At 38.4% G+C, this 23,223-nt stretch overlaps 1 protein-coding gene across 1 annotated transcript in view; it reads right to left on the bottom strand.

Annotated features, from left to right (window-relative positions):
• The window catches only part of csmd1b (CUB and Sushi multiple domains 1b), a 283,651-nt gene that overhangs the window by 25,721 nt on the left and 234,707 nt on the right, over positions 1 to 23,223 (bottom strand). Inside the window, exons 53-63 of the mRNA XM_086174557.1 lie at positions 20,547 to 20,735; positions 20,115 to 20,300; positions 17,878 to 18,075; positions 17,159 to 17,332; positions 12,710 to 12,883; positions 12,338 to 12,511; positions 9,871 to 10,059; positions 8,154 to 8,330; positions 4,918 to 5,103; positions 965 to 1,141; positions 272 to 457 (exon numbers count right to left, since the gene is read on the bottom strand). Coding sequence (XP_086030683.1) covers positions 272 to 457; positions 965 to 1,141; positions 4,918 to 5,103; positions 8,154 to 8,330; positions 9,871 to 10,059; positions 12,338 to 12,511; positions 12,710 to 12,883; positions 17,159 to 17,332; positions 17,878 to 18,075; positions 20,115 to 20,300; positions 20,547 to 20,735 — 2,010 coding nt within the window. The remainder of the gene's footprint in view (positions 1 to 271; positions 458 to 964; positions 1,142 to 4,917; positions 5,104 to 8,153; positions 8,331 to 9,870; positions 10,060 to 12,337; positions 12,512 to 12,709; positions 12,884 to 17,158; positions 17,333 to 17,877; positions 18,076 to 20,114; positions 20,301 to 20,546; positions 20,736 to 23,223) is intronic.

Below are 23,223 nucleotides of genomic sequence, written 5' to 3' on the forward strand. Positions count from 1 at the left end.
GTTCTTTTTCTATTCTGTGCATCCTGGACCAACGGCCATGGGAAAACACCCACACAAGCACAGCACACATCCAAACAAAATTCCATTGGCCAAATGGATGAGAGCTCGAACGTCTTCAAGGGAAGGGAAACAAATCCATTTGCTATGAGAAGAAGATTTTGACAAGAAATTTCTTTGACCAGGATCAGCACTGATTAATTTTTGAAGGAAATTATCAAGTCAGTCTTTTTAAAACATTTTGGAGCAATAGTCAACTTTATTTTGGTCTTACCTTTACAACTTGGTTTAGTTTGATTCCATGTCCCATCTTTAGTGCAGTGTAGAGCACTTTGTCCAGGTCCGGGTGGTTCCATCAGGTGACCTGGGTTACAGCGGTAGGTCACGGTGCGGTTGAATGTAAACTCGCTTCCAATATAAACACCATTAGCCACTGGTCCTGGATCACCACAACCAATCACTACACAAATGAGAGGATATGAAGTTATTGATATGCAATAAACTGTGTTTATTGTTGCACCAAGCCAGAATGTACAATTTTAGATCCCAAAGTTTTACTGCAACATTTTCCTTTGCAACGTTGTGTGAAAACTAATGTTGTTGCATCTCCATGCCTTAACCTTGTCCTCTTGCTCTCCTTTCAGAGCGCCTTGATTAACTTTCCATCAGTACATGCTCCTATGATTTTATATTCCTTTGTCTTCTTCATTTTACAAACTAATGTTTGCCTCTGCTAAAGCCACACACTAAATATATAGGACACAGCAAGCTTGAAATACCACAAACCTGTCCATTCATGCACAATTAATTGGACCGATTAAGTACTTGGCAAGAACTGACTGATACCATTTGCTGTTTTTCATCTATAGTAAATTAAGCAAATTCAACCTTTACTGATGCAACATTAAAATGATTTAACCCATTTAACAATGACAATAGTAATGTTGCAATGATAAAGCTATCCTACCAGTACAGTCAGGAAGTTGTCCCGTCCATGTTCCGTTTGTAGTGCAATGTCTGGTCGTAAGGCCCGACGTCTTGAACCCTTCCCAGCATGCATATGCCACCGAGCTGCCGAAGGTGATGCCATCACTGAAGACAATTCTGCCATGTATCGGGGTGCCAGGGTTACCACATGATACAGCTGAGGAGTAAGGATATTAAACAGTGGTGATTAATCATGGTGATAATATCAATGTGAGCAATATTGTGTTGCTGTCATTCAAGGCTGATCAGCTGTAGGCAGGGATAATGAGATTATCACTGGTGCCAGCTGGAAATAACATAAAATATGTCCTTGAAGTAGTGAGGCTGATTAATAATTAAATGTTGTTGGATTGATTCCCAGCCCTGGATAGCAGACAGCACAGAATTTCACTTGTGAACTTGAGGATGACAGAAGGTTACTAATACATTGACAGCGTTCAACTGCCAAAGTGCCACCAAGCAACAACCTTTAAATGAGCTACAAGTATAATTGTAAGTTCTCTCTCTTGTTAAAAATCAAGATTCTGTCTGCTGATGTGACAGTATAGTGGATAAGATTCTCATGGAATTTTAACCGAGGCTGATCTGAGGAAGATGAAATAGAAATGAAAGGAAACACCGGTCACTAATAGTTGTGTATATGATGAAATTCTTTGCCTCGTCAGTGTCAACCAACACCCTCTGAAAATCATATTTTGTTACTGGAATTATATAGTAGAGGTTTCCACTCCCTTTTTTGACAATAAAGATAATATAATACATTTGCAGGGAGTACACAAGAAACTGGGGCGGCGTCTCTGGTGATCCATCTATTTTTACAAGACATTAAACGAAACGATATACAACCGACCAGAGAAAATCATCATCAGCTGTATGGAAAGAACACAGTATAAAAAGAATGTATGTCTAATACAATTAACTCCTGGTTTTTTGTATAGTCAGTATATGTACTGTTTCTGCATGGGTGTGATCAGCACTGCAATTACTGAATGGGCGTATGCACTTCTGTGTGAGGGTGTGTCTCTGTGATAGATGCCTCATCCTCTCAGAATAAGCTTTTAACTACTATTAGCTTAATGAAAAACAAGTGTAGACTAGCGCAGACAGACTTAGAGTCTCTCTTTTGCACACATGCACTTGCACGAGCAGACGCATATTAAACAGTGTCCCTTTCTATGATATTGGACAACTACAAAAGACATATTATATAAGGTATAAGGTATGGGCTACTGGCATGAAACCAGTCATTGTGCAATGTACTTGCACCGTTCCCTAAAGCAGGGTTTTAAATAATGGACATTAATTTTAAGTAGGCGTGCTGAAATGCAAAATCTTCAGTTTTACAAAAGTCACACTTTTCAAGGTCAACCACACCCTTAAGAAATGCAAAAAAATGTTAAAAACACAGCGTCTATATTTGCAGGAGTTAATTATGTGCTGTGTGAATGCAATTTATCATTTTGTCATTCACTTTTATGTAATCTTAGACAAACATAGAAAATGAGTGGACAATCAGGATACCTGCTCTCTTTCTTTCTTTCTTGCTTAATACTTAGATATTTGCAGACTATGTGATTCACTCACTATATTATTATGATTTCCATGTAAAGGGAACCTTTTGTGATTCTAGTGCCTTGGACAGATCTGTCACAGTGGCAATGTAAGATTTCTATTGATCAAGATTCAAGGCAGCAGAATCCTATTTGAAGTGAGTCAGAGAATGAACATATTCCTCTATCAATTCCTCTTTGTATGGACAATTTTCTCTGATTTCTTTTTCTGGACATCTTTGAAGAAGCAACTTAGGTAAATTCAATGGCTACTCTGGAAAACTGTCTCACGTGCTCTTGTGTTTGGCTGTGTACTCAGACTCATTTAGATGTCTTGATTTTTTTTCTCCAACATCCACAGTGCTCTCTCTTAAATTTTCAGAATAAGGGAGGGTAAAATTATGCTGTCAGGATAGTGAATCTGATCAGACAAACACCAAACAATATCCCAGCACAGCAAGTCGGGTGATCAGACATGGGAGACAATGTCTTTTTAACATGTTGGATCACGGAAAAGTCTAATAAATTTATGGAAGGTATCGTTTGCCCCAGAGAATGCTTTACCTTGATCCTGATATGAAGGAAGATTGATTAAAAGCCTTCGCCGGCATTGCCTCTAACATGCTTATCCTTTTGCACTCAAATAATTGCCAGAACATGGTCTTTATATCTCATTTTAAAATCTACACAAAGCTACAATGGAATTAATGTCAAACAACATTAACTACCATAGGTGGGAGTAGAGAACTTAGATTCAGGAGCATTTAGGAATCCAGAGGGCTCTACTGCACTATGAGGATCCAATTTAATTTTGGCTTAAACCTCATGGGTTTAAGGGTGTCTTTGAAAACTGCTGTTGTATAGGAGGTACTTTATTACCACTAGTTCACTCACTCAGTAAAGAGTAACACACTTCAGTCCTTTGTATCTAGGCCACACAAATATAAACATTCCTTGATTTTATTTTCTCATTCCTTTCTCTCGCTGAGATTTTATATATATAGTGCATCAATTGTGCTCATATATATATTTATATATATATGTACTCACAGACACACACACAGATAAAAATATATACAATGAACAGAGAAAACAATATAATACCATCACTTTCTTAAGTCATTTTTTTAACAAAAACATTTTTGTACGTAAAATAACTCATATTAAACACATGACTTGGTTTTCGTCTTTTTTGTAAAGCTTTTGCGATCATATAAAGAAAGTCTTGATATAGATTACTGATATATTTTAGCTTGAGTTACAATCACTGTCATCCTCACAGTTTCTGTGTGTGTGTATCTGTGACAATGAATTACTAACTGCCATTAGCAAGCCAATGAGACAGATGCTAGTGTTCTCTGAAGAAGAGATTAAGCTGTTCAATGTTGGAACATGGTTTGGTTTATTTTTACAGACCCAGCAGAATAATCAAGTCCATATTTTTCAAATTGACACTGGATTATAGGAAAAAAACTGAGCAGTTGAACTTTACAGTGCAGTTATTTTTTTCCATAGCAAAGTTTAATAAAATGTGGGTCGTGAGCCAAATATGGCTTTGATTGAAACATTGACTTGCTATAATAGTATTCACTTTACAATGCATAATAAAAGGCGAGTATACATTAAATAAAAGAGGTAACAGCAGACAGATATAAGATATTTTGGATTATACAGCATTCAAAAATCAACTGGATCTTTCTCCAGAGCTAATGTGTCATTGTGGTGTAAAGACGTCATAACTGCACCACAGTTGTGAATCTCTACTCAAGGAGTCATTTTCCGGAGGCCTTCTCAAAGCCATCCCTGCGGAAATTGGAGCAATACGTAAACCCTGGTCCAGGCCAAACGTCGCACATGAGAAACTCATTTCAGCCACTGTGATCTCGCTCTATCAAAGCGAGCAAAGCCTATAACTACAGATGGGAATTGGAATGTAAATTGACTGTTAAGACTCATGCTAATATGTTACAATTTTTAGGATAGTCTTGTAATGTCACAATTAGTTACAGTTAGTTACAATTACAAAAGTATTGTGCTGTTACGATTTAGTATACTGTCACAGTATAAAGTATTTAAATCTGAAATGAAGTAAATAAATCTTATATGATATTCTGTGATACAAAATCAAGGCCCATGGCAGAAACATTAATGCTGGTCTTTACAATTGATCTTGTGATTGATCAATATCAGCAAAACAGGAAAAAGTCGACAGAAATGTCTGAAACTCTGTGGACTGGTAAGAGTTAATCAACGACCAGCCCATGGAAAAAAAATCACTCTAACATTTAAAAATCTGGGTTGCAGTGTTTGTACACAAGTAGTTTTTCAGTGGAGTCCCTCTTTTTCATATGTCATGTAATTGTTTGTTGTTGTGATTCCCCACCTTGACAGACTGGCTGCGTGCCGCTCCAAGTGCCATTTGGAAGGCAGGTCCTCTCAGCTGAACCAATCAGACTATATCCTGCTTCACAGCTGAAACGCAGCAGGGTTTTTGTTTTAAATTCTTCCCCTCCCAAACGGACTCCGTGGGGAGGGATCCCTGTGTCTCCACAAATTCCTGGACTAATGCCTACAGTGACAAAAGATACTTAAAGTTAATGTTCCGACACACACAGAAGAGGAGTACTTGCACAAGAGCTGAACTGAGACAAAAAGAATAAGAGAAGAACAAAAAGGTAGAGAACATGCAAAAGATTATCATCCGTTAAACACCTGCAGCAATCACCTTGTGTCCATTAGTTGTGTAATTGTTTAAGTGGTTTTATGTAACCTAAAGGTAAAAGACAGTGTAAGGAGGTCGTATCTCACATGAGCAATCAAATGGAATATTTATGAAACCATCCAAGTCAACAACATCCACTAGAAAGCATTTTATAGTGTTATTCAACCCCCCCCCCCCAAAAAAAAAAAAACCACACACACACACACACACACACACACACACACGGACACACACACACACAGACACATAGGCACATAAGCGAGTCTACCTACCACATTGTCCTAGCAGTTAGAGAACTGAGTGTGTTGCAATTTTAGAAGCTTAAACTCCGGCGGTAGGGATTTGTTAGTTTAACAGGGTACAGCTCAAAATGCAGCATCTTGCATTTTAATGAGGGCTTCAGCTGCAGGATGGCTTGTGCCCTGCTGAGTGTTCTGTTTTGAGGCCAGCAGAGGAGGCTTATTGCATTTCAGCTGTTGACAGTTGATGCTGAGCTTGGAAATGATCGGTCGTAGTGTTGTGAAATCTGCATAATAAGACTACTGTAGAGTAACATTTACAACCTGAGTAGTAAACGAGGACTTGTACTCATTGATTTCTCTACTGTCCTGTGCACATGCAGCCAGGTAACAGAGATCAACTAGTTTACATAAATATCCCTGTAAGCCATCTTACATTGCCTGGACAGTATAATGACTGAAAATTGATGTAACTAAGTATATTTTATATGATTCAAGATAAACATGTTTATAGTCATATGTACAGTGAATAAACATGTTTCTCTGAAACATGAAACACTGAAATTCTTACTTTGCTGTCCACAGTGCATTTATATTTGTATTGACAATGAATGCAAATGTTTTGAGAGAAGAGAACGAAATGTACAAAGGGGAACAACAAAACGGGATTTGATAATGAATCAATAATATTCCCCCCAAAAAACTATGGGAACCAAAAAATAGAAGCATTACAAAGAAAGGTCTATGATTAAGACATTCAATTCTTAAAGTACCTGCAGTTAGCTTTGGAGGTACTTAGAGCTAATATATAATTTATTTCAATTTGTTCCTTAATACCATGTTTCATCTATCTTCAAACACATTTCCATAATGTATCCATATAAATATGAAAACCATTTTACACTCTGATCCTGGGGGTAAATATACTGTTTAGGCCTTTTGTAATTTTTCAGTGTTGTTGGAAAAAAGAACACAAACAAACAAAAAAAAACAACAAAAGAAAACTTGATATAGTATATTGTGGCTCAGTTGTCACAGTATTTGTATTCAATATAACCAGGTCACTGCTAAATTAAATGCTACCACAGTTCCTGCACAATACTGACCTTTAAATACAATATTCAGTGATGCTGATTAAACATTTCTATGCTCTGGCGCTAATGATTTCTCAGATGACTTTATGATTTTAAATGAAAATGAATAGATAATTTAGCCCATCTAAACCGTAGCAGGATGCCTAATTCACCAGCCACCTACTTGCTACTTGGTTGCTTTACAAGAGCCCATGGCCACTGTGAGAGGGAGAGGTCACTGATAGAACAACAGGACTGTCCTGTTGTGTTTGTCAGAGGTGTAGGTGCAATTTTACCTGGCTTACGGAGTGACTGTATGGAGGCTTTAGACACTGCTGTTGTCAATAGGAAAATTTGAATAACCCTTGCCATGCAGGATTCACATGCTCTATGCAGGTCAATGCAGTGTGGATTAGGGAGACTATGTGTCACCAAACTCTGAGCATCTCCCACCTTCAGTGCATATTGAAGTGCTCTCAGAGAAACATGGAATGAAACTCCGTGTCAGAGGTGTTTTCCATCAGACCCAAATTTTATTGGTTATTTCAGCTTAAACCATCCTCTCATGTTGCCTTTATCCCACTAACATGACATCGGTTTAAACTGGAATAAAACAATTCTCAACCTTATGCTGACTTTTGCCGGTAGAAAAAGCCCAAGAAGATGACCTTGGCATCTTTTATAGACTCGTTCTGGTAGGCTGAGAACAAAAGCCTTAAGAAAGAGACAATTTTATGGGAGAAATTCCTCAAGAGAATGCAGCTGTAATTTCACAGAAGGGTAGCTACAATAGTTCTGACCAGGACGAACTTTCCCTTGATTAGCAGCAGAGCTTTTAACACCTCCTCACTGTCACCTGAAACAGGTTGGAAGATTCTTTGCACAGCCTTTCAGAAGTTTGGAGACAACATTGTTCCATTTTTTTAGATACTATCTTGACCTATTCTTGCCCTACTTTTTGTGCACATGAATGCACCAAGAGACAAACTTACACACACATTGGACAAGAGATTGGAAAAAAAACTCTCATCTGTAAATAGTAGGAAACTGCAGATGAGATGTATCACATTGAATGTAAAACACATGTATGCACATTGGGTAGACAATGTGAATATAGTAAATCCATTGGTTAAGGATCCTGTAAGTAAGTGAGAATGTCTGAGGCAAAATCAATACTCAAGCAAAGTTGTAAGTGCTAAGAAATGACTAAAATTGAAAGCAGAATCAAATCACAACCGTAAAGTGTCCACTTAAATTGAATCATCTGCTCATTTGTACAGTCATTTTTCCAAACATTATCAAGTGATGGTGTACAAAAAAACTGAAGATCTATTTTAACCGAGTCTCCTTTTGCTGCACAGGTAGTATTGGTGGAGATTGAGGAATGTCAAAAAATGCAACTTTCATCTTTGGGCTTTTTTTAAAATTTTTTTCCAAAAATCGGATAACAATTGAAAAGACCTACCGAATACATACAAAAAGCCCAATATTAAATGCCTGAAATGAAACGTTCAAAAGTACAGAGGGGCTGACACCAGTCAGTGTTTCGTCTCAGTTTCATTCTCATAGACTACTGAAAGTCTACCTGTGCAGTATGCTGGTGTCCCACTCCAAGTGCCGTCCTCTTGGCAGTAGCGAGTAGCATTGCCGACCAGCAATCCACCAGGGAGGCAGGAGTACTGTAGCAATGAAGCATATGTCCAACTGTGGGTCCCAGACACTACTGTATTAGGGGGCACACCTGGGTCACCACAGGAAATAGCTAAAAAGACACAAGATATCAAAAGATGTTGTTAGTGTGCTTTTTCATGTGTGGCGTTGAGCCCAAATATGTCTTCCACATACTTCTATATTTAGTGATGCAGCTGTGTCACTGCCTAAGAGGGTAAAATGAAGAGGGAGACAGCAAAGGGGGTCAGGTGGGGGAGTGTGTCGAGATTCAATCAAGGGTCTGATATATTTTTTGTGTAGTATCAAGTCCACTGTGTGATTGAGTTCTTCAAGCTTCTCCAAATGCATTCACTTTTGCAGAGTAGACCCAGAAAAAAACAAAACAAAAACAAAAAACAAACAAAAAAAAACGACAACCCAACTAAAAGGAAAAGAGTCAAAATATTATAGTAATTAATGGTGAGCGCAGTTAGTTAGGAGTATATTTCACTAGGCAATGTGATGACATTGTGTTTATATTACAGATATTCATCAGTAATATCAGATCAGTAATATCTGCACCCGGCAATCAATATCAATACTGATCTGCATTCCTGTCTGCCTAAAAAAGAGAGGTCTGACAACTCATCTTGTATTCAGCTCATTAAAACTTCTAGCATCAAACATTTCCAATTTGACAGATACCACACGCAACTTGAGTCTCCCTTATTTTGAAAAAACAAACGAACAAACATACAAAAAAAAACACACATGGGTTTTTTGAGTACCTTCTTGATTTGGTATTTCTGCCAATGATTGGTCATCCAATAATCCTGTCCAAATAGTATTATTATGCTTGACCTTCAGTCATTAGCCCCCTCCTCCCTCCCCCAAATTTTCCGATAAGACCTTGTTTCCCAAATCTATTGCTCGACACAGTGAAAGCCAGTTTTATAAGTATTTGCCACGGTCTCTGCTTCGGTCTGAGCCTTCATTTCCACCTCTATGTCACGGTGTCCTCCGTCTGCAGTCCTGGTTGACTTTATGTTTCTCTCTCCATCTACAAAACACTCTGTCAGTTGCTTTAGAGTTTAATCTGTATGTTTTTCTCTCCCACATCCAAGGTAATAACAGCTTTATTCTAACCTGAACAGTAAAACCATATCTTAGCTCTCAAGCTGCCCAGGATTTGGCACACATCCTAACTCTCCAATAATGCCTCAGTCCAAAAATCTATGACTCAACATCACTGCACAACAAGTATATACACATACACAGAAATAAACATGCTCAAGCCTTTCAGCTCGTCCCTCTCATACTCCTGCTCTCCTTTAATGATTACTTCCGTCATATCTTTTCTTTTGAGCCCTCTCATGTTCTCGGTCTCTCATTAACCAACATTTTCTCCCAGTGGCTCTTTCAGCCTTTTCACTTCTTAAATTGCTTTTCTTCACAAATATACACAACAGACAGAAAATAGATACAAGATGACCTAAAAAATAATTGGGGAAAAAAGTAGTACAATATAACAGATAGACATCTAACTGACTGTGACTCCACATGTAGAACGCAATTTTTGAAAGCACTCCAGACACATGGAGTGCATCTCCAGTTCACTCTGCCATTGACAGCATATCAGTGTTCATCCTTACCAAGGCACCGTGGGGTTGGTCTGTCCCACCGTCCATCATGCTGGCATGTAAGGAGTGCTGAGCCCAGCAAGTAGAAACCTCGTTTACAGTGGATGGCCACAATTACACCATAGCTGAAGACTTCTGGGTAACGAAGGCCAGACTGACGCACACCATTCTCTACATGCCCTGGGTCTGAACAGTTGACCACTGAGGAAAAGGCAAATGAATAGTTAAAGGCTTCAATTTCAAACCAGACACAATTATTAAGTCATGTTTATGATAGCAATATCAATGTTAAGAAAACAGGATGTTGGTGAGTTGTTGGGAAGTATAGATGAAGCCCATGCAGCCATGGTGCACAACTCAAAACTCAAAAGGTTTAAATGTCAGCTGTTTTCAGAATTCTGCGGGGATAAAACTAACAACTTCACATTGAAATTTGATCCTAAAGACAGTACAAGGTGCATTTAAACAAATAATCATGTAGTAATGACATCTGTGCTTAAATTGGTGACCTTGCAGGGCCTCTATTGTAGCCTCCTATATGCCTTGCTCTTTTTTTTACATATTGCTTTTGAAGCTAAAAGTGACCATTTAGAACAGATGGCAATGAAATTAAAGAGCAAAGCTTCGATTAGACCCAAACCCAAGTTGCTGTGGGGCCTGCCTTTGACCACAAAGAGAGGGGAAAAAGAGACTCCTTGATACTGGATTGCAGGAACAAAAATCTGGGAAGCTTATGTTCTCTCCACTACAACTCTGATGCCAGCAAAGAAAAACAATGTCAAGTTAATTTGCTAGGTTGGCATGTATGTCGGTGTGCATCTGACTTTACCTTAAATATTTGCAAGCAATTTCCATTGCACTCAGTCTGTGGCTGATGAAACCAGTTTAATGAGTGGTAAAAGTGAGAGTGATAACTAACATTATAAATATTATTGTTGTCATTATTATTTGTGTTATTGTTACTATTATTATTATTTTTGTTGTTTTTATTATTATTGTTATTTTTATTATTATCATTGATAGTCATGGTAGTATATGTTATTACTTTATGGCAAAGGAGTTTATACAATGCATTTTGAAATCACAATAAATATCCTTAACAAAGGAAATGAAACAGTTACCAATAACTGGATTGTGCTTTCATGGGTCCTTATTATTTTGATAAATATAATATCTAGGTAACCTTAATGTCTATTAGTTGTTTTCCTGTAAAAATGTCAATCTTGAATCCACAGGAAGTTGTTTTCCTGTAAAGTTGAGAATGTGTGAACTACCAGAAAGATGGATCAGACATTTAGAAACTGCAATTGTTATAACTACAACATATATACTCTTGTCATTATTGGCCTTATCAGTCATGACATGCCCTTTTTGGAGCTGTCCCCTTTCATGTGATCCTTTCCGAATGAATATGAATTCTGGTATTTGATGTTATATGGATTATTATACTGTTGTTGGCAATTGAATTGTATTTTTTCTACCAGAGGAGCCATACTTCTGCTGGCCTTTGACAGCAAAAAAAAGTTTCAGGCTCTTATGCATTGTAGTCACATTTCAGACCCGGAGGCAACATCCATTCTTTTACACCCTATGGGTGGATGCCAGTTCAATAAGAAGGTAGTTTCATCTTCAACATGTCATAAGTGAGACTGACATTTGCACAAATTGAAGTCCATAGAGGACATTGACATGTGTGTGACTGCGACAAACCATAAGGGACACACAAAGTTTCAGCCTCACAATAGCCAGCTGCAGCTGAAAAGGAGAGATGGTGGAAAAGAAAGATAAAAAATAAACCAAGAAAGATGGAGAGCAAGCAAGCGAAGAAAAATCCCTTCAATAAAACCCCCATGTGTACAGCTACACAGTATCGATTGGGTCTCATGACTGTGCGGAATGCCAGAATGTCTGCATGCACGTGTGTATATGTGTGTATGTGTTTCATTTTTTATATAATAACTGCTACCCTACCAGAGGTTTGAGGGGATTGATAGTGCAGAATCCATGCTTGGTTAACAGTGGAGAAGACTATGTCTCCAGACATGTACCCAGTCATGTGTCTGCACATATGAATTTGTTAACTCAATGTAGTGGCAGACTTACACTACCAGAGCTATGATAAAACACAGCTCATGTGTATGTAATGTCACAATTGCATAGTTCTTTATTTTATGAACTATTGGCAGCAGAGTGAACAAAAACCATGCTCCTGAAAAAAATCAAGCCAGTGTGCATGTGCCTCATTTTACCCTTCTGACATGGATACTTCGGAGAACATACCCCTTGATTATTCATCCACTTACCATTGATTCTTATTATTTTTTAAAAATATCCCTCCTCAGAATGAAATAGCTAACTCATTGCTAACACCTTAAGAGTCAGTGTACTTTTGGAAATAAAAATAAAATTGCTATTGTTCTCCGGATTAATATTATAAGGTATAAGTCTGTGACCTTTTGTTAATATAAGTGGTAGTGACCTTTGCAGATGGGTAGGGGACTGCTCCACTGTCCATTGAGTCGACACTGAGCACGTGCATTGCCGCTGAGGATGTAGCCTTTGTTACAGGTGAAGTTAACAACATCATTGAGGTTGTACTCGCTGCCATTTGTTCGTCCATTGGCAGGGTTGCCCGGGTGACCGCAAGTTATAGCTAAGAGAGCAGAAAACAAGATTATGAGAAATTAATATAATCTGCATACCTGTCCTATTTTTAGCGAAACACAATATGACACTAACTAGACCAACACTTCCATTATATAGTGTCAGAGATCATTTTCAACCAATTCAGACCTTCCATAAACAGTAATTCCTTTCATCTTGATTGGCTATGACATGATGTCGTACTTACGGACACAAACAGGTGTTGTTCCAGACCACCGATGGTCCTGCTGGCAGATTCTGACCGATGTACCGATTAGTCGATATCCCAACATGCACTGGTACACCACAGTGTCACGGTAACTGGAGCCATCTCCACTAATGTGGCCATTGACTATTGGATCTGGAGAGTCACAATGACCAGCTGGAAGGGGATGAAAAACATGCATAATGAAACAAATAACTAACTTCCTTTTCTTGATCCGAGGTTTTAATGGAACAGTACCGGTACAGTGGTTTCACTTGTTATGGCCTGAGTGCAGAACATATGGGAAAGTTTTTAAAATATTAAGACAAAAAAAAAAATTTAACAAGATCTGTCTTGAAAGAACAACTTGCAACAGTATAGCAGTGACACCAAATGAAAGTCTGCAATTTTTATAATTGGATAACAATGAAGAAAATGTCCGGTAATTGTAGAAGTACTAAAAGTCCAAATCAAATCAGCGCACTCAAACGCTGTACATTTTAAAGTAGCTTTAAAGAACTAAATTCCCCCTTGATTTCTTAAATCCTGGACTCATAGATTTCAGGACAAAACTTAAGAGCTTTGGTATAGAGAATCATTAAGTTTTATTCAATACAGCTTTAACTGTTCAGAGACCAACTGCCTGTGTTTAAGTCAATCCCTCCCTTCATGTTTCTGTGCTTCATAAAATCAATGACTGAGACCCTAAACGGCATTTCATATTTATTGCACTTTTACAACTCAAATTATTTGATAGTCCCAAATCAAATCAAATGATGATTGTACATTTATAACTTGCTTCTGGAAGAAGTACTATTTTAGTGGATGGCAGACTTGTACATATGTATTGCAGGCATTTCTATAGCTTTTCTATGCATCATTAAGTTCAAATCATTATAGAGGATATCAGTTTCATAAAACCTTGATACCCTGGATAAAACAATGGGTCATGTCATGAATATCCAACACCTTACTACAGTGAACACAAAAAATTGTGCCATATTGTCTCATAAATTCTAGATAATTTTGGAAAAGATAAGAAATCAAAAACAAATAAAAAAAGCCATGGAAATCCTCACAAGCAGAAAGTGAGGGACCCAGTGTTGCTTGTATTAAACAAAAATAATTTCTATATACAGATTACATTCAAACTCTGATTGTGGTCATGTGGCAAAATACAAATTTTAATTTGTTGCTACCACACCAAGTAAATTTACAAGTAGTATTTGATTTGGTCAGTTTAAATAAAGAGCTCAGCTTATAACACTTAATGTAAACTACAACTAACAACATGTCATATTTCAATCCCTTGTTTAAGTTGTCCCTGCATTTTTCTAACTGTGAGCTAGTTAAATTCGACACTTTTTCACAAACATTTACATAGAAAAAAAACAACATAATGTGAACATGTACAATAGAGCATGGGTGGCGTCATCAAAACTTTGAGGGAAAAGAACCCTGTGTGAGGCCTTTCATTCATGCATGTCACTCTTGGGCAGATTCAACTCCATGGCGTGTCTATAAATTCACAGTTGAATATTCCCGCTGGGAAATTATGAGAGGTCTACGACTTTTCTTTTTACATTAAAAAGTGAAATACTGAGCTGGCAGATAAGGAGATACTGAGTCATGTCCATACATTATCCGACTTAATGCACACCTGATTTCAGAAAATTATTTTCACATAACCTCACACCCTGTTATTACCATAGAAAACCTCAGAGTTCATATCACCATTGGTGGAAGATTTTCACATCAGACAGAGCTCTTAAAACATTTAAATTATCAAACTGTGGAGGTTCTCAGTCATCCAGGTCATGGTGAATTCTCATCAAAATCTTGTTGTGGCAACTGGACTTGAATTTCTTTACTTGAATTGGATTAGAATGTAAAAAGGACTCCGTGTTCTACCCAGACCTGAAGGACAAGGGCCATTCCTTTGAAGACAGCATTGTCCGTATTCTCTCCTCCATCCACAAGGACAAGAGCATCACTATCCTCCCAGCCGAGAAAGGTAGATGTACAATAGTTCTGGATGAAAAGGATTACCAAGCCAAGATGGATAATCTCCTTGGGGACACAATGAAACCCTGAAACGGGACCGGACCAACGCATGAAGAAAGTAGTCGGCTGTCTACAGCATCTGGAAAAGGATGTGGCCGTAGACAAAACACTATCACTGACTGTACCCTGGGGAGACCATGCTTTGCAATTACGGACTCCCGAAGATTCAAAAGGAGGGAGCTCCTCCCAGACCCATCGTCAGCAGCACCAACTCAGTCACATACAACATCGCCAAACATGTGGCAAGGATTTTGTCACCTTTTGTGAGCAACACCACACACCATATCCAGAATTCACAGGACTTTGCCAGTAAGGTCAAGCAGATCAGGCTGGACTTGGATGAAACCATGGTGTCGTACGATGTAAACTCACTGTTCACGTGTAATCCCCACATTAGATGCGATCATCGCAGTGAGGGAATGCTTCGTTAAGGACAACACCTTAATAGAACACCTAAACAGAACAAAACTCACCATAGATCCCATCTGCACCCTACTGGACCTTTGTCTATAGACCACCTATTTCAAGTTCAACAGCGGTGTCTATCGGCAAAAACATGGATGTGCCATCGGCTCGCCCGCATCCCCAGTAGTGGTGAACTTACACATGGAGGAGATTGAGAGCAAGCTTTGCTCAAGAGAACACCGCTAAACCACTGGTTCCGGTATGTAGACGACACATGGGTCAAGATCAAGAACAGTGAAGTAGAACAGGACAAAAGCCTGGACATCAAGATTTATGAGAAAACAACACACACCGACCAGTATTTATTCTTCGACTCACACCACCCCCTTGAGCACAAACTGTGGGTAGTCAGAAATCTAAACCACCGGGCCAAGAACATCCCATCAACCCTCGAAGGCAGCAAGACCAAGGTACAGCACATAAGGAAAGCCCTGAGATTGGATTGTTGTGAATCAAAAAACACAAGACACAGGAACATAGAACAGGAGGAAGACAACAACAAATGGAAGAACATTACCGTACCATATGTTGCTGGTGTTTTGGAGAAACTCTGAAGGGCGTTCAACAAACATCATATACCAGTACATTTTAAATGCCACAACACCCTCAGACATTAAGTGGTGCACCCCAAGGACTAAACACTCAGGCATAAGAGAGAATGTGGTGTATGATGTCATTTGCATTGAGGATTTTGATGACATCTACATTGGAGACACCAAACAATCTCTGCACAAATGAATTGTCCAACACAGGAGAGCCACTATATCAGGACAGGACACCGCGGTCCACCAACACCTGAGGGACAAGGCCATTCTTTTGAAGACAGCAATGTCTGTATTCTGGCCACAGAAGAAAGATGGTTCCAGAAATGAGTCAAAGAAGCCATCTTTGCCAAACCAGAAAAGCCATCTCTGAACAGAGGTGGGGGCCTCAGACACAACCTTTTCACAAACACGTAATGCTGTACTGGGATCAATACGAGGACGGATTTGCACACATGGACCAGCCCCATCTGCACCCTCGAAATAACCAGGAAAGATTCACCACCAGAACCAGCCCCTGATAACGTTCACATGAGCCTCAGTTCATGTTTTCACATTCCAATCCACGCAATCCCAGAAAAGTTGCTCATTTGTTCCATCAAATGACACCCCCATTAGCACAACAACCCCCTCAGACAGGTCATTGGAATGAAGATGAAATGTCTTCAAGTGAAAAAATTCAATCCCAGTTGCCACAAAAAGAAGATTTTAACAAGAATTCAAATCTGAAGCTAATGTTAAAGCCACATGACCATAGACATGCCACATTTTATAAAATAATTTATTATTTGGTGGAAATATATCTCAGGTTATAGGTTGCTATCTTATATCACAAGTTAGAAAATATATTCTGTTTTGTTCAAACTTTCTATTTGCCAAAAAGATGGCAATCACAGAGTAAACTGTATATGAATATTATTTTTCACAGCTAAAAAATGCCACTTACTCTGTAAAACCAGGGAGATTTTAAATATTTTAAGCCTATGCTTAGATATTTTTTAATCATTATTCTATATTACGTTGCAAGCACTGGAATTGGAAGTAGTTTGTTCTGAAGATATCGGCCTACCCTGCCATCTTTGTTAAGACGGATAGATATGTTTGTGTCCTGTCTTAACAACAAAAGCATGTGAAGCATTACTATACTTACCTCAGAGCACCCTGTAAAACTGTTAATCTGACATTCAGGTTATTTTTTATTTAATTTTCTAATTTTTATGAATGTTTTGATGAAACCGATATCAATTTTGGCAGCCAGTTTTGACCCATCACCAATTAATACCAGACCACTATCTTACATCCTTTTTATGTCTCCTGTTCTCTCTTTCCAAAGTTGCATCAAATGCATTTCAACAATATGTGCATATTTGAGTAATCTTACCAAGGCACCTGGTCTCTGAACCGCTCCACAACCCATTAGCACCACACTCTCTGACATGTGACCCGACCAGAGTGTAACCATGGTTACACATAAAGATTGCAGTTGCACCAAATGTGGTTAGTGTTCCAAGTTTCGTTCCAAAAGGTGGAGATGGAAGCTCACCGCAGGACAGGACTAAACAGTAAGAATAATAACAATAATGTTAGTTTAAGAAAAACAGTGAGGGAGCATCTTTCTTATCTATTGAATGTCTGAGAATTACATGGACCTATTTTGAACCTCTAAAATCGGATGTGACAAACAGAAAAATGGTTTTGAATTTCCACACAATTTATAAATGGAGTTAAAAAGACAGAAGAAGAAAAAAATACAAACTATTTTTCAATAATATTCCATCAAAACTCTGGGAATCATGAGGCAGAGACTTTTATTGAGCTGGCAAATAATCAGGAGTTATGCAGACTTAGGAAGGTCACTGGAAATTCTACATCATTAAAAAAAACGTTTAGTAGATAAAATCAAGACATAAATACTTTTTGAAAGTGAACTGTGTCATTTTGACCCTCTAAAATATAACTTCTACTTTTAGAATGATTTCGTATGTAACATGGCTCCAAGTAATTCTCTATCCAGATCCAGAAAAACTAAATATATTAATGCTTATTTGTATGCTTATGTAGAGGAAGTTTGTGTGTATTTTTGCGTGTATCATTTCTTACTCTTGCATGTACATGGTTCATCCGAACCCGACCAAGTCCCATTGGCAAGGCACTGGAGAGTACGATGTCCCACCCCCAAAGAGTAACCTGTTGTGCAACCCAGCATCACAACAGAACCAAATTCTCCCAGTGTACCAGAGAGAAGGCGGTAGGTCATGTGATCCGACAAGATACCATCAACACTGGGGCAGTGAACCGCTGGAAAAAAGTAAACATATGAATTTGAAATAAAACCAAGATTTCAAATGTATAACATCACACTTGTTTTTTTTTTTAATTTCAAATCATCTGCATTCTAAAATTGGACAAGAATCTGAAGCACAAGAATACATACTTGAATATAAATTACATTATTCAGAGATAAATCACAATAAATAATTACCCACCTTTAAAAAGCACAGATTATGCTCATAATGGACTTTTTCTGTAATTACAAGCCTCTTTCATCTTCTGAGTCTGTATATGTATCCATGTGTGTAGATGATAATGCAGGAGGATTTCTCAGTACCTGCTTTCTATCTTTTCGCTCTGTCTACAAATTTGCCTCTGTGTCATAAAAGTGCAAGGCAAAGTCAAAAAGCTACATCACTTGGTTTGACTAAAATTCCCTATCCTGACAACGGTTTTGGATGTCCTGTTATACTTGATGGTTCTTAATCTTTATAAAGATAGATAAAAGATATAATGCTTAATCTATTTTTTTAGCAAGCAGTATGCATTGGCTTATGGTCCTTTTTTATTTTCTTTCCTTCTCTTTTCTCTGTCCCTCCCTTTCAGTCACTTTTGCAATCGTCAGTATGGCTGACTTCCAATGACTTTTCGATATTCCTTCATCACAAAAAACCCATCATCTCAAGCCCAGTATAATAGCCTCACTTAGGTTATCAGTTAAGTGAGGTTTCGGACATTCAGCACTGGATAAAGATACACTGATGGTCATTTCCAAGATGGTAGTTGCATCGCCTAAACACACGATATAGGTAAACACCTTGAAGTGAGTCATGGATAAATTCACTGCACTTAGAGCAACAATTCATTTTGATGTGTTTTAAGTTAAGCCATGACAGAGCTGCTGCTTTTCGATTTTCTGTCCTCGCCTTTTCCGCGAGTTCTGTGAGCATTACAGCTTTTTTTACAAGTTAAAAGTTCTGGACCTGCTGCTCTTTGAGGAAAAGGATCTCCTTTGTCCTCTACGTAGTCTTTTGTATGACCGGTACCTCAGATGTTGCAAGACAGTGAACAAACTGACATTAAGCAACCAAACAGTTACAAAACATGGCTTCGTGTTACCTGAGGAACACTGTAAAACCTGGACACCTGCTTAAGAAAAAAAAGAGTCTCTAATTTCCCAAACACATCTTGAGATATGCATTCTCTGTGGGAGAGTGAATAGTTCCACACCCATGAAGGACCATGATGTCCTGTTATCAAATAAGGGAGATACAGGTTATCCTATAAGGACACTCTCCACCTTCAAAGTCTACCAAAGAAACTCTGTCCTTCCTAGCTCTCTGGTGACCACTGAATTGGACTTGAGTTCAATACATCATTAGGTCGGAGGAATATAAACTGTAGATCATTCAGAGGTTCCTGGTACCAGGGAGAGGGAGCATTGCAGTAATGTCTCACAGTTTAATGATCATAAACGCTCACGTTGAACGGATGTCATTTTGAGTTCAGGAATCTGTGCACTGTCAACCTCTTCATATTTTCATACTCTCCATTTCCCTCCTCTCCCGTGAACATTTTTCTACCTGTATTCAACTCAATACTTGCCTGTTAGCACCCTGCTCACCCAACCTATTGTTAAGTTGAAAATGCATTTTTCACTTACCTTTCTGCTTTATTTGTTGCCGCAAAAAAAGTGAACACTTCAGCCTCTATATCTTAGACTACTTTTGAGTCCCGAGAGAAACACAAGCCTTGAACCGAAACCAAATGATAGTTTAACACCAGTTAAATTATTAGTACGGATGAAAACTTTTATCTACGTTCTATAAAGTTTGACCATTAATGTTGACCTTTGTACTCGCAAAGAATAAACAAAATCTGTGAGTGGATTAAAAATATCGGCCTTTTCAGTTCTATCTTAAAAACAGCATAACAGCCTTATAAACAGGCTGAAGAGGCCAGAAAGATATTGTTGAAAAAACTGAAAAAGCTATTAAGTGAACCTTGGGCTGAGATTCATTCTGCATTGTACTCTTCACTGCCCTTCATAGTTAACTAGTACTTACAAAGGCATCTTGGAGGTGAAGCAGCATTACTCCAGCTACCATCCTCCAAACACACTGCTGTGACTGGAACACCAGGGTCAAGGTGAAAACCACTGTTACAATGGAAGGTCACTTGACTCCCAACAGTATACTGGAATGCATGGAAACTGCCATTGCCTGGTGACTGAGGGATTCCACATGAGATAGCTGTAAATCATTGAGAGAATTGTTGTAGATTCACCCTCTAAACATAAGCAATGCTTATACCTTCAGTTAACTCATTCTATCCATTATTAATCTTTCTAAACTTTTAATCTTGTAAAATACACATTCATGCTCTCATACCTGTAGGTATCCGATATACTAATAAAGTTAACTACAACAGACATATCCTTCAAAAAGAATGTTGTATTGATTTAAAAATGTCTGAAAGTATGTATTGGACAGTCCTACCTTGACAAAATGGTGTAGGTGCATCCCATTGGAAAAGCCCATTGGGATGGAGCCTGCAGGTCGCATTGCTAGCGCCCACTAGACGGTGACCACGGTTACAGTAGAATTGAAGTTTGCTGCCTGGGCGGAGTTTGGTTCGGTTGGCTACATCCCCATTTGTCGGGGGGTCATCGATGCTACAGTATGCCGCTGAGGAGATAATGGAGACAGAGAGTAGATTTTTTTTTACGTTCTCTTTTTACGGTAAAGTTGACTGGAAGTTCAAAATTTAAGTTAAGTTAATTCACATTTCAAGAAACAACAATTGAGTGGGTCTTGAAAATTTACAACATACAGTATACAGTATTACTTCTACACCAAGATATTCAGAGAAACTAAAAAAGCCTCAAGACTTTTAAAGCAATGTAGTCTCTTTTTGACTCCCAGAAAATGAGGATACACTTTTCAGTTGATGAAGTATAATTTAAATAACGAACAGGACGCAACACAATAGCTCGCTCAGCACTCACATTGCTATTTGGTCCTTTTTTTCCAGAGGGGACTTTCCCACACAGGACAACACAGTAACCTCTACTTTCTCTTTTTGGTTACATATACACTTACCTTAAAAAACAAAACAAAAAACAAAACAAAACAGAAGCATCCTCTAATGCCAACTCTCAAATGAATCATTTAACCTCTGTTTTGCTCAGTCCATCTGCTGTCTCTGCATTGCAAGTTTTATATCTGACAATATCACCTTTCAATATCATGATCATTTTCTGTTAATCTGTGAGGCTCCAATGCTTTCACTGCATGCAACCAAAAATCTCTTTATTCTCAATAGCCACAGCAACAGCAATAACAATAACAATAACGCAACTGAATCTCACCAATATTAAAGTCTTTTTTAAAAGCTCCCCCAACCCCCCAAACATACACCAACTATCACCTCACAGAGCCCTCAGTTGGGTGGATCAAAAGCCTTAATTTTTCAACCACTTAACAGCATATTAACATACACAAAAGGATGGAAGCGTGAAACCGCTAAGATTCTAAAGGAGATCACATATTCAAATAGTAAGCATTCATAGACCACTTTTTGAGTCAAAAAACAAACAAAAAAACACTCAAAGAACTTTTACGACACTGACACATTTACCCAAGCATACACGCATTCATACACTTTTAGCCACTATCAGCACTTGTGGGTTCAGTATGGGCTTGACCTCTGAAGGTACCTGGATCAGTAAATCTCTAACTCCAGAGTATATCAGATAGATCAAACAGACACTGGCTGTTTAGTATTTGGTGCATCATCTGCTTTTGAATTTTCTCGAAGCTGTTTTGGGAGCAAAACACTGAGTGAGTTCTTTTGTCCCATATGCAGTATTTTTTTTCTTCTTCTAAAAGCACAAAGGCCCCTATTTTCACTTCTCTATTATCCCTCTCAACCCACTGCACCAAAAAAAGTGAGCCAGGTTCCAACAAAGATTTCGATAATGTTCAGGTTTGGACACACTGGCTGGGTTATGGTGCTTTGAAGTGTTTTTAGTGAAAACATAAACAGTAAATGAAAAAGAATAGCTCTACTGTCTGTCCTGGGCTACATCCAGGGATGCTGTGGAAATTAAATTGCCTGTGTTTTTCATTTATGTCTGGAATGCCTCAGTATGCGTTAAAGTTTGAATCGTCTTATATCTGTAGCAGAACTTTTTGGGGTTGTTGTGGCCTTAGATCTTTTTGTTCCCAGTGCAGAGTGAGAAGGGTGTCGATGTGTATATAAACACTTGCCGCTTAGGTTGTCTAATTCCCACTGGAAGCCTGTTCAAGTATTCCTGAGCTTTCAAGGCAACAGAGACCAAGAACTGCTTTTCTGAGATCATAGTGTATCAGCAGAGACATAAAGGTGAGAGGATGAACACAATAACAATAGTAGCCCAAATACTTCACGAACTGTTTGTCAAATGTCCAAGGTCATTATAACTATGACAATATTAGACATGGAGAATAGACTTCTTTTCAAATTTAGTTATTTGATCCAAGATGACATTAAAAAGAGAGATTTTGTTAATGTATGAACACACCTCTGGTAGAAGAATATATGAAATGGAGAAATGAAGTGTATGAGAAGCTGACTCACTATTACAAATACTGAAGACTCAAAAGGACTGAGGGACTCTGAGGCTAACTTTTCCTAAAAAGTAAAGAGCAAAATAATCAGATGATTGACATTATAGTTGTGGATGGTTATGGCAATGTGAAAAGGTAAACCCTGAGACATGCTGTGTTTGCTGAAACCAAAAATATATGAAAGAGCCACTCTGAGGTTGGCATAACAACGAGAATGTATTAATAAGAAAGAAGAAAAGAAGGAGAGGAAGAGAGAAATTTTCAGGAGCTAAAGCAGCTGGTCCATGGACAGCACAGGAGGGAACTCTGCCCATCAGACCTCTGCAATCACTGGGATCTTCCGAGGAAACAGACCAAAAACGTTATAATAGCTTCTTCTCCGAACTGGAAAGGGTGGGGCAGGTTGGTGGTGGGGTTTGGGGTTGGGGGGTTTGGGGTTGGGGGGGTGGGGGGGCAAATGAGCTGAATGATTGAAGAACTATGGATGAGAAAAGGTTAAATAGCTGTTGTTTGGACTCATCCACATCATGACTGTGTCCTATTCACCACCAATCATGCAACTAGA

The sequence above is a fragment of the Fistularia commersonii genome, chromosome 27 (assembly GCF_037954325.1).
Source record: "Fistularia commersonii isolate RoL2024-O1a breed Wild chromosome 27, RoL_Fcom_v1.0, whole genome shotgun sequence".
Taxonomy (NCBI): domain Eukaryota; kingdom Metazoa; phylum Chordata; class Actinopteri; order Syngnathiformes; family Fistulariidae; genus Fistularia; species Fistularia commersonii.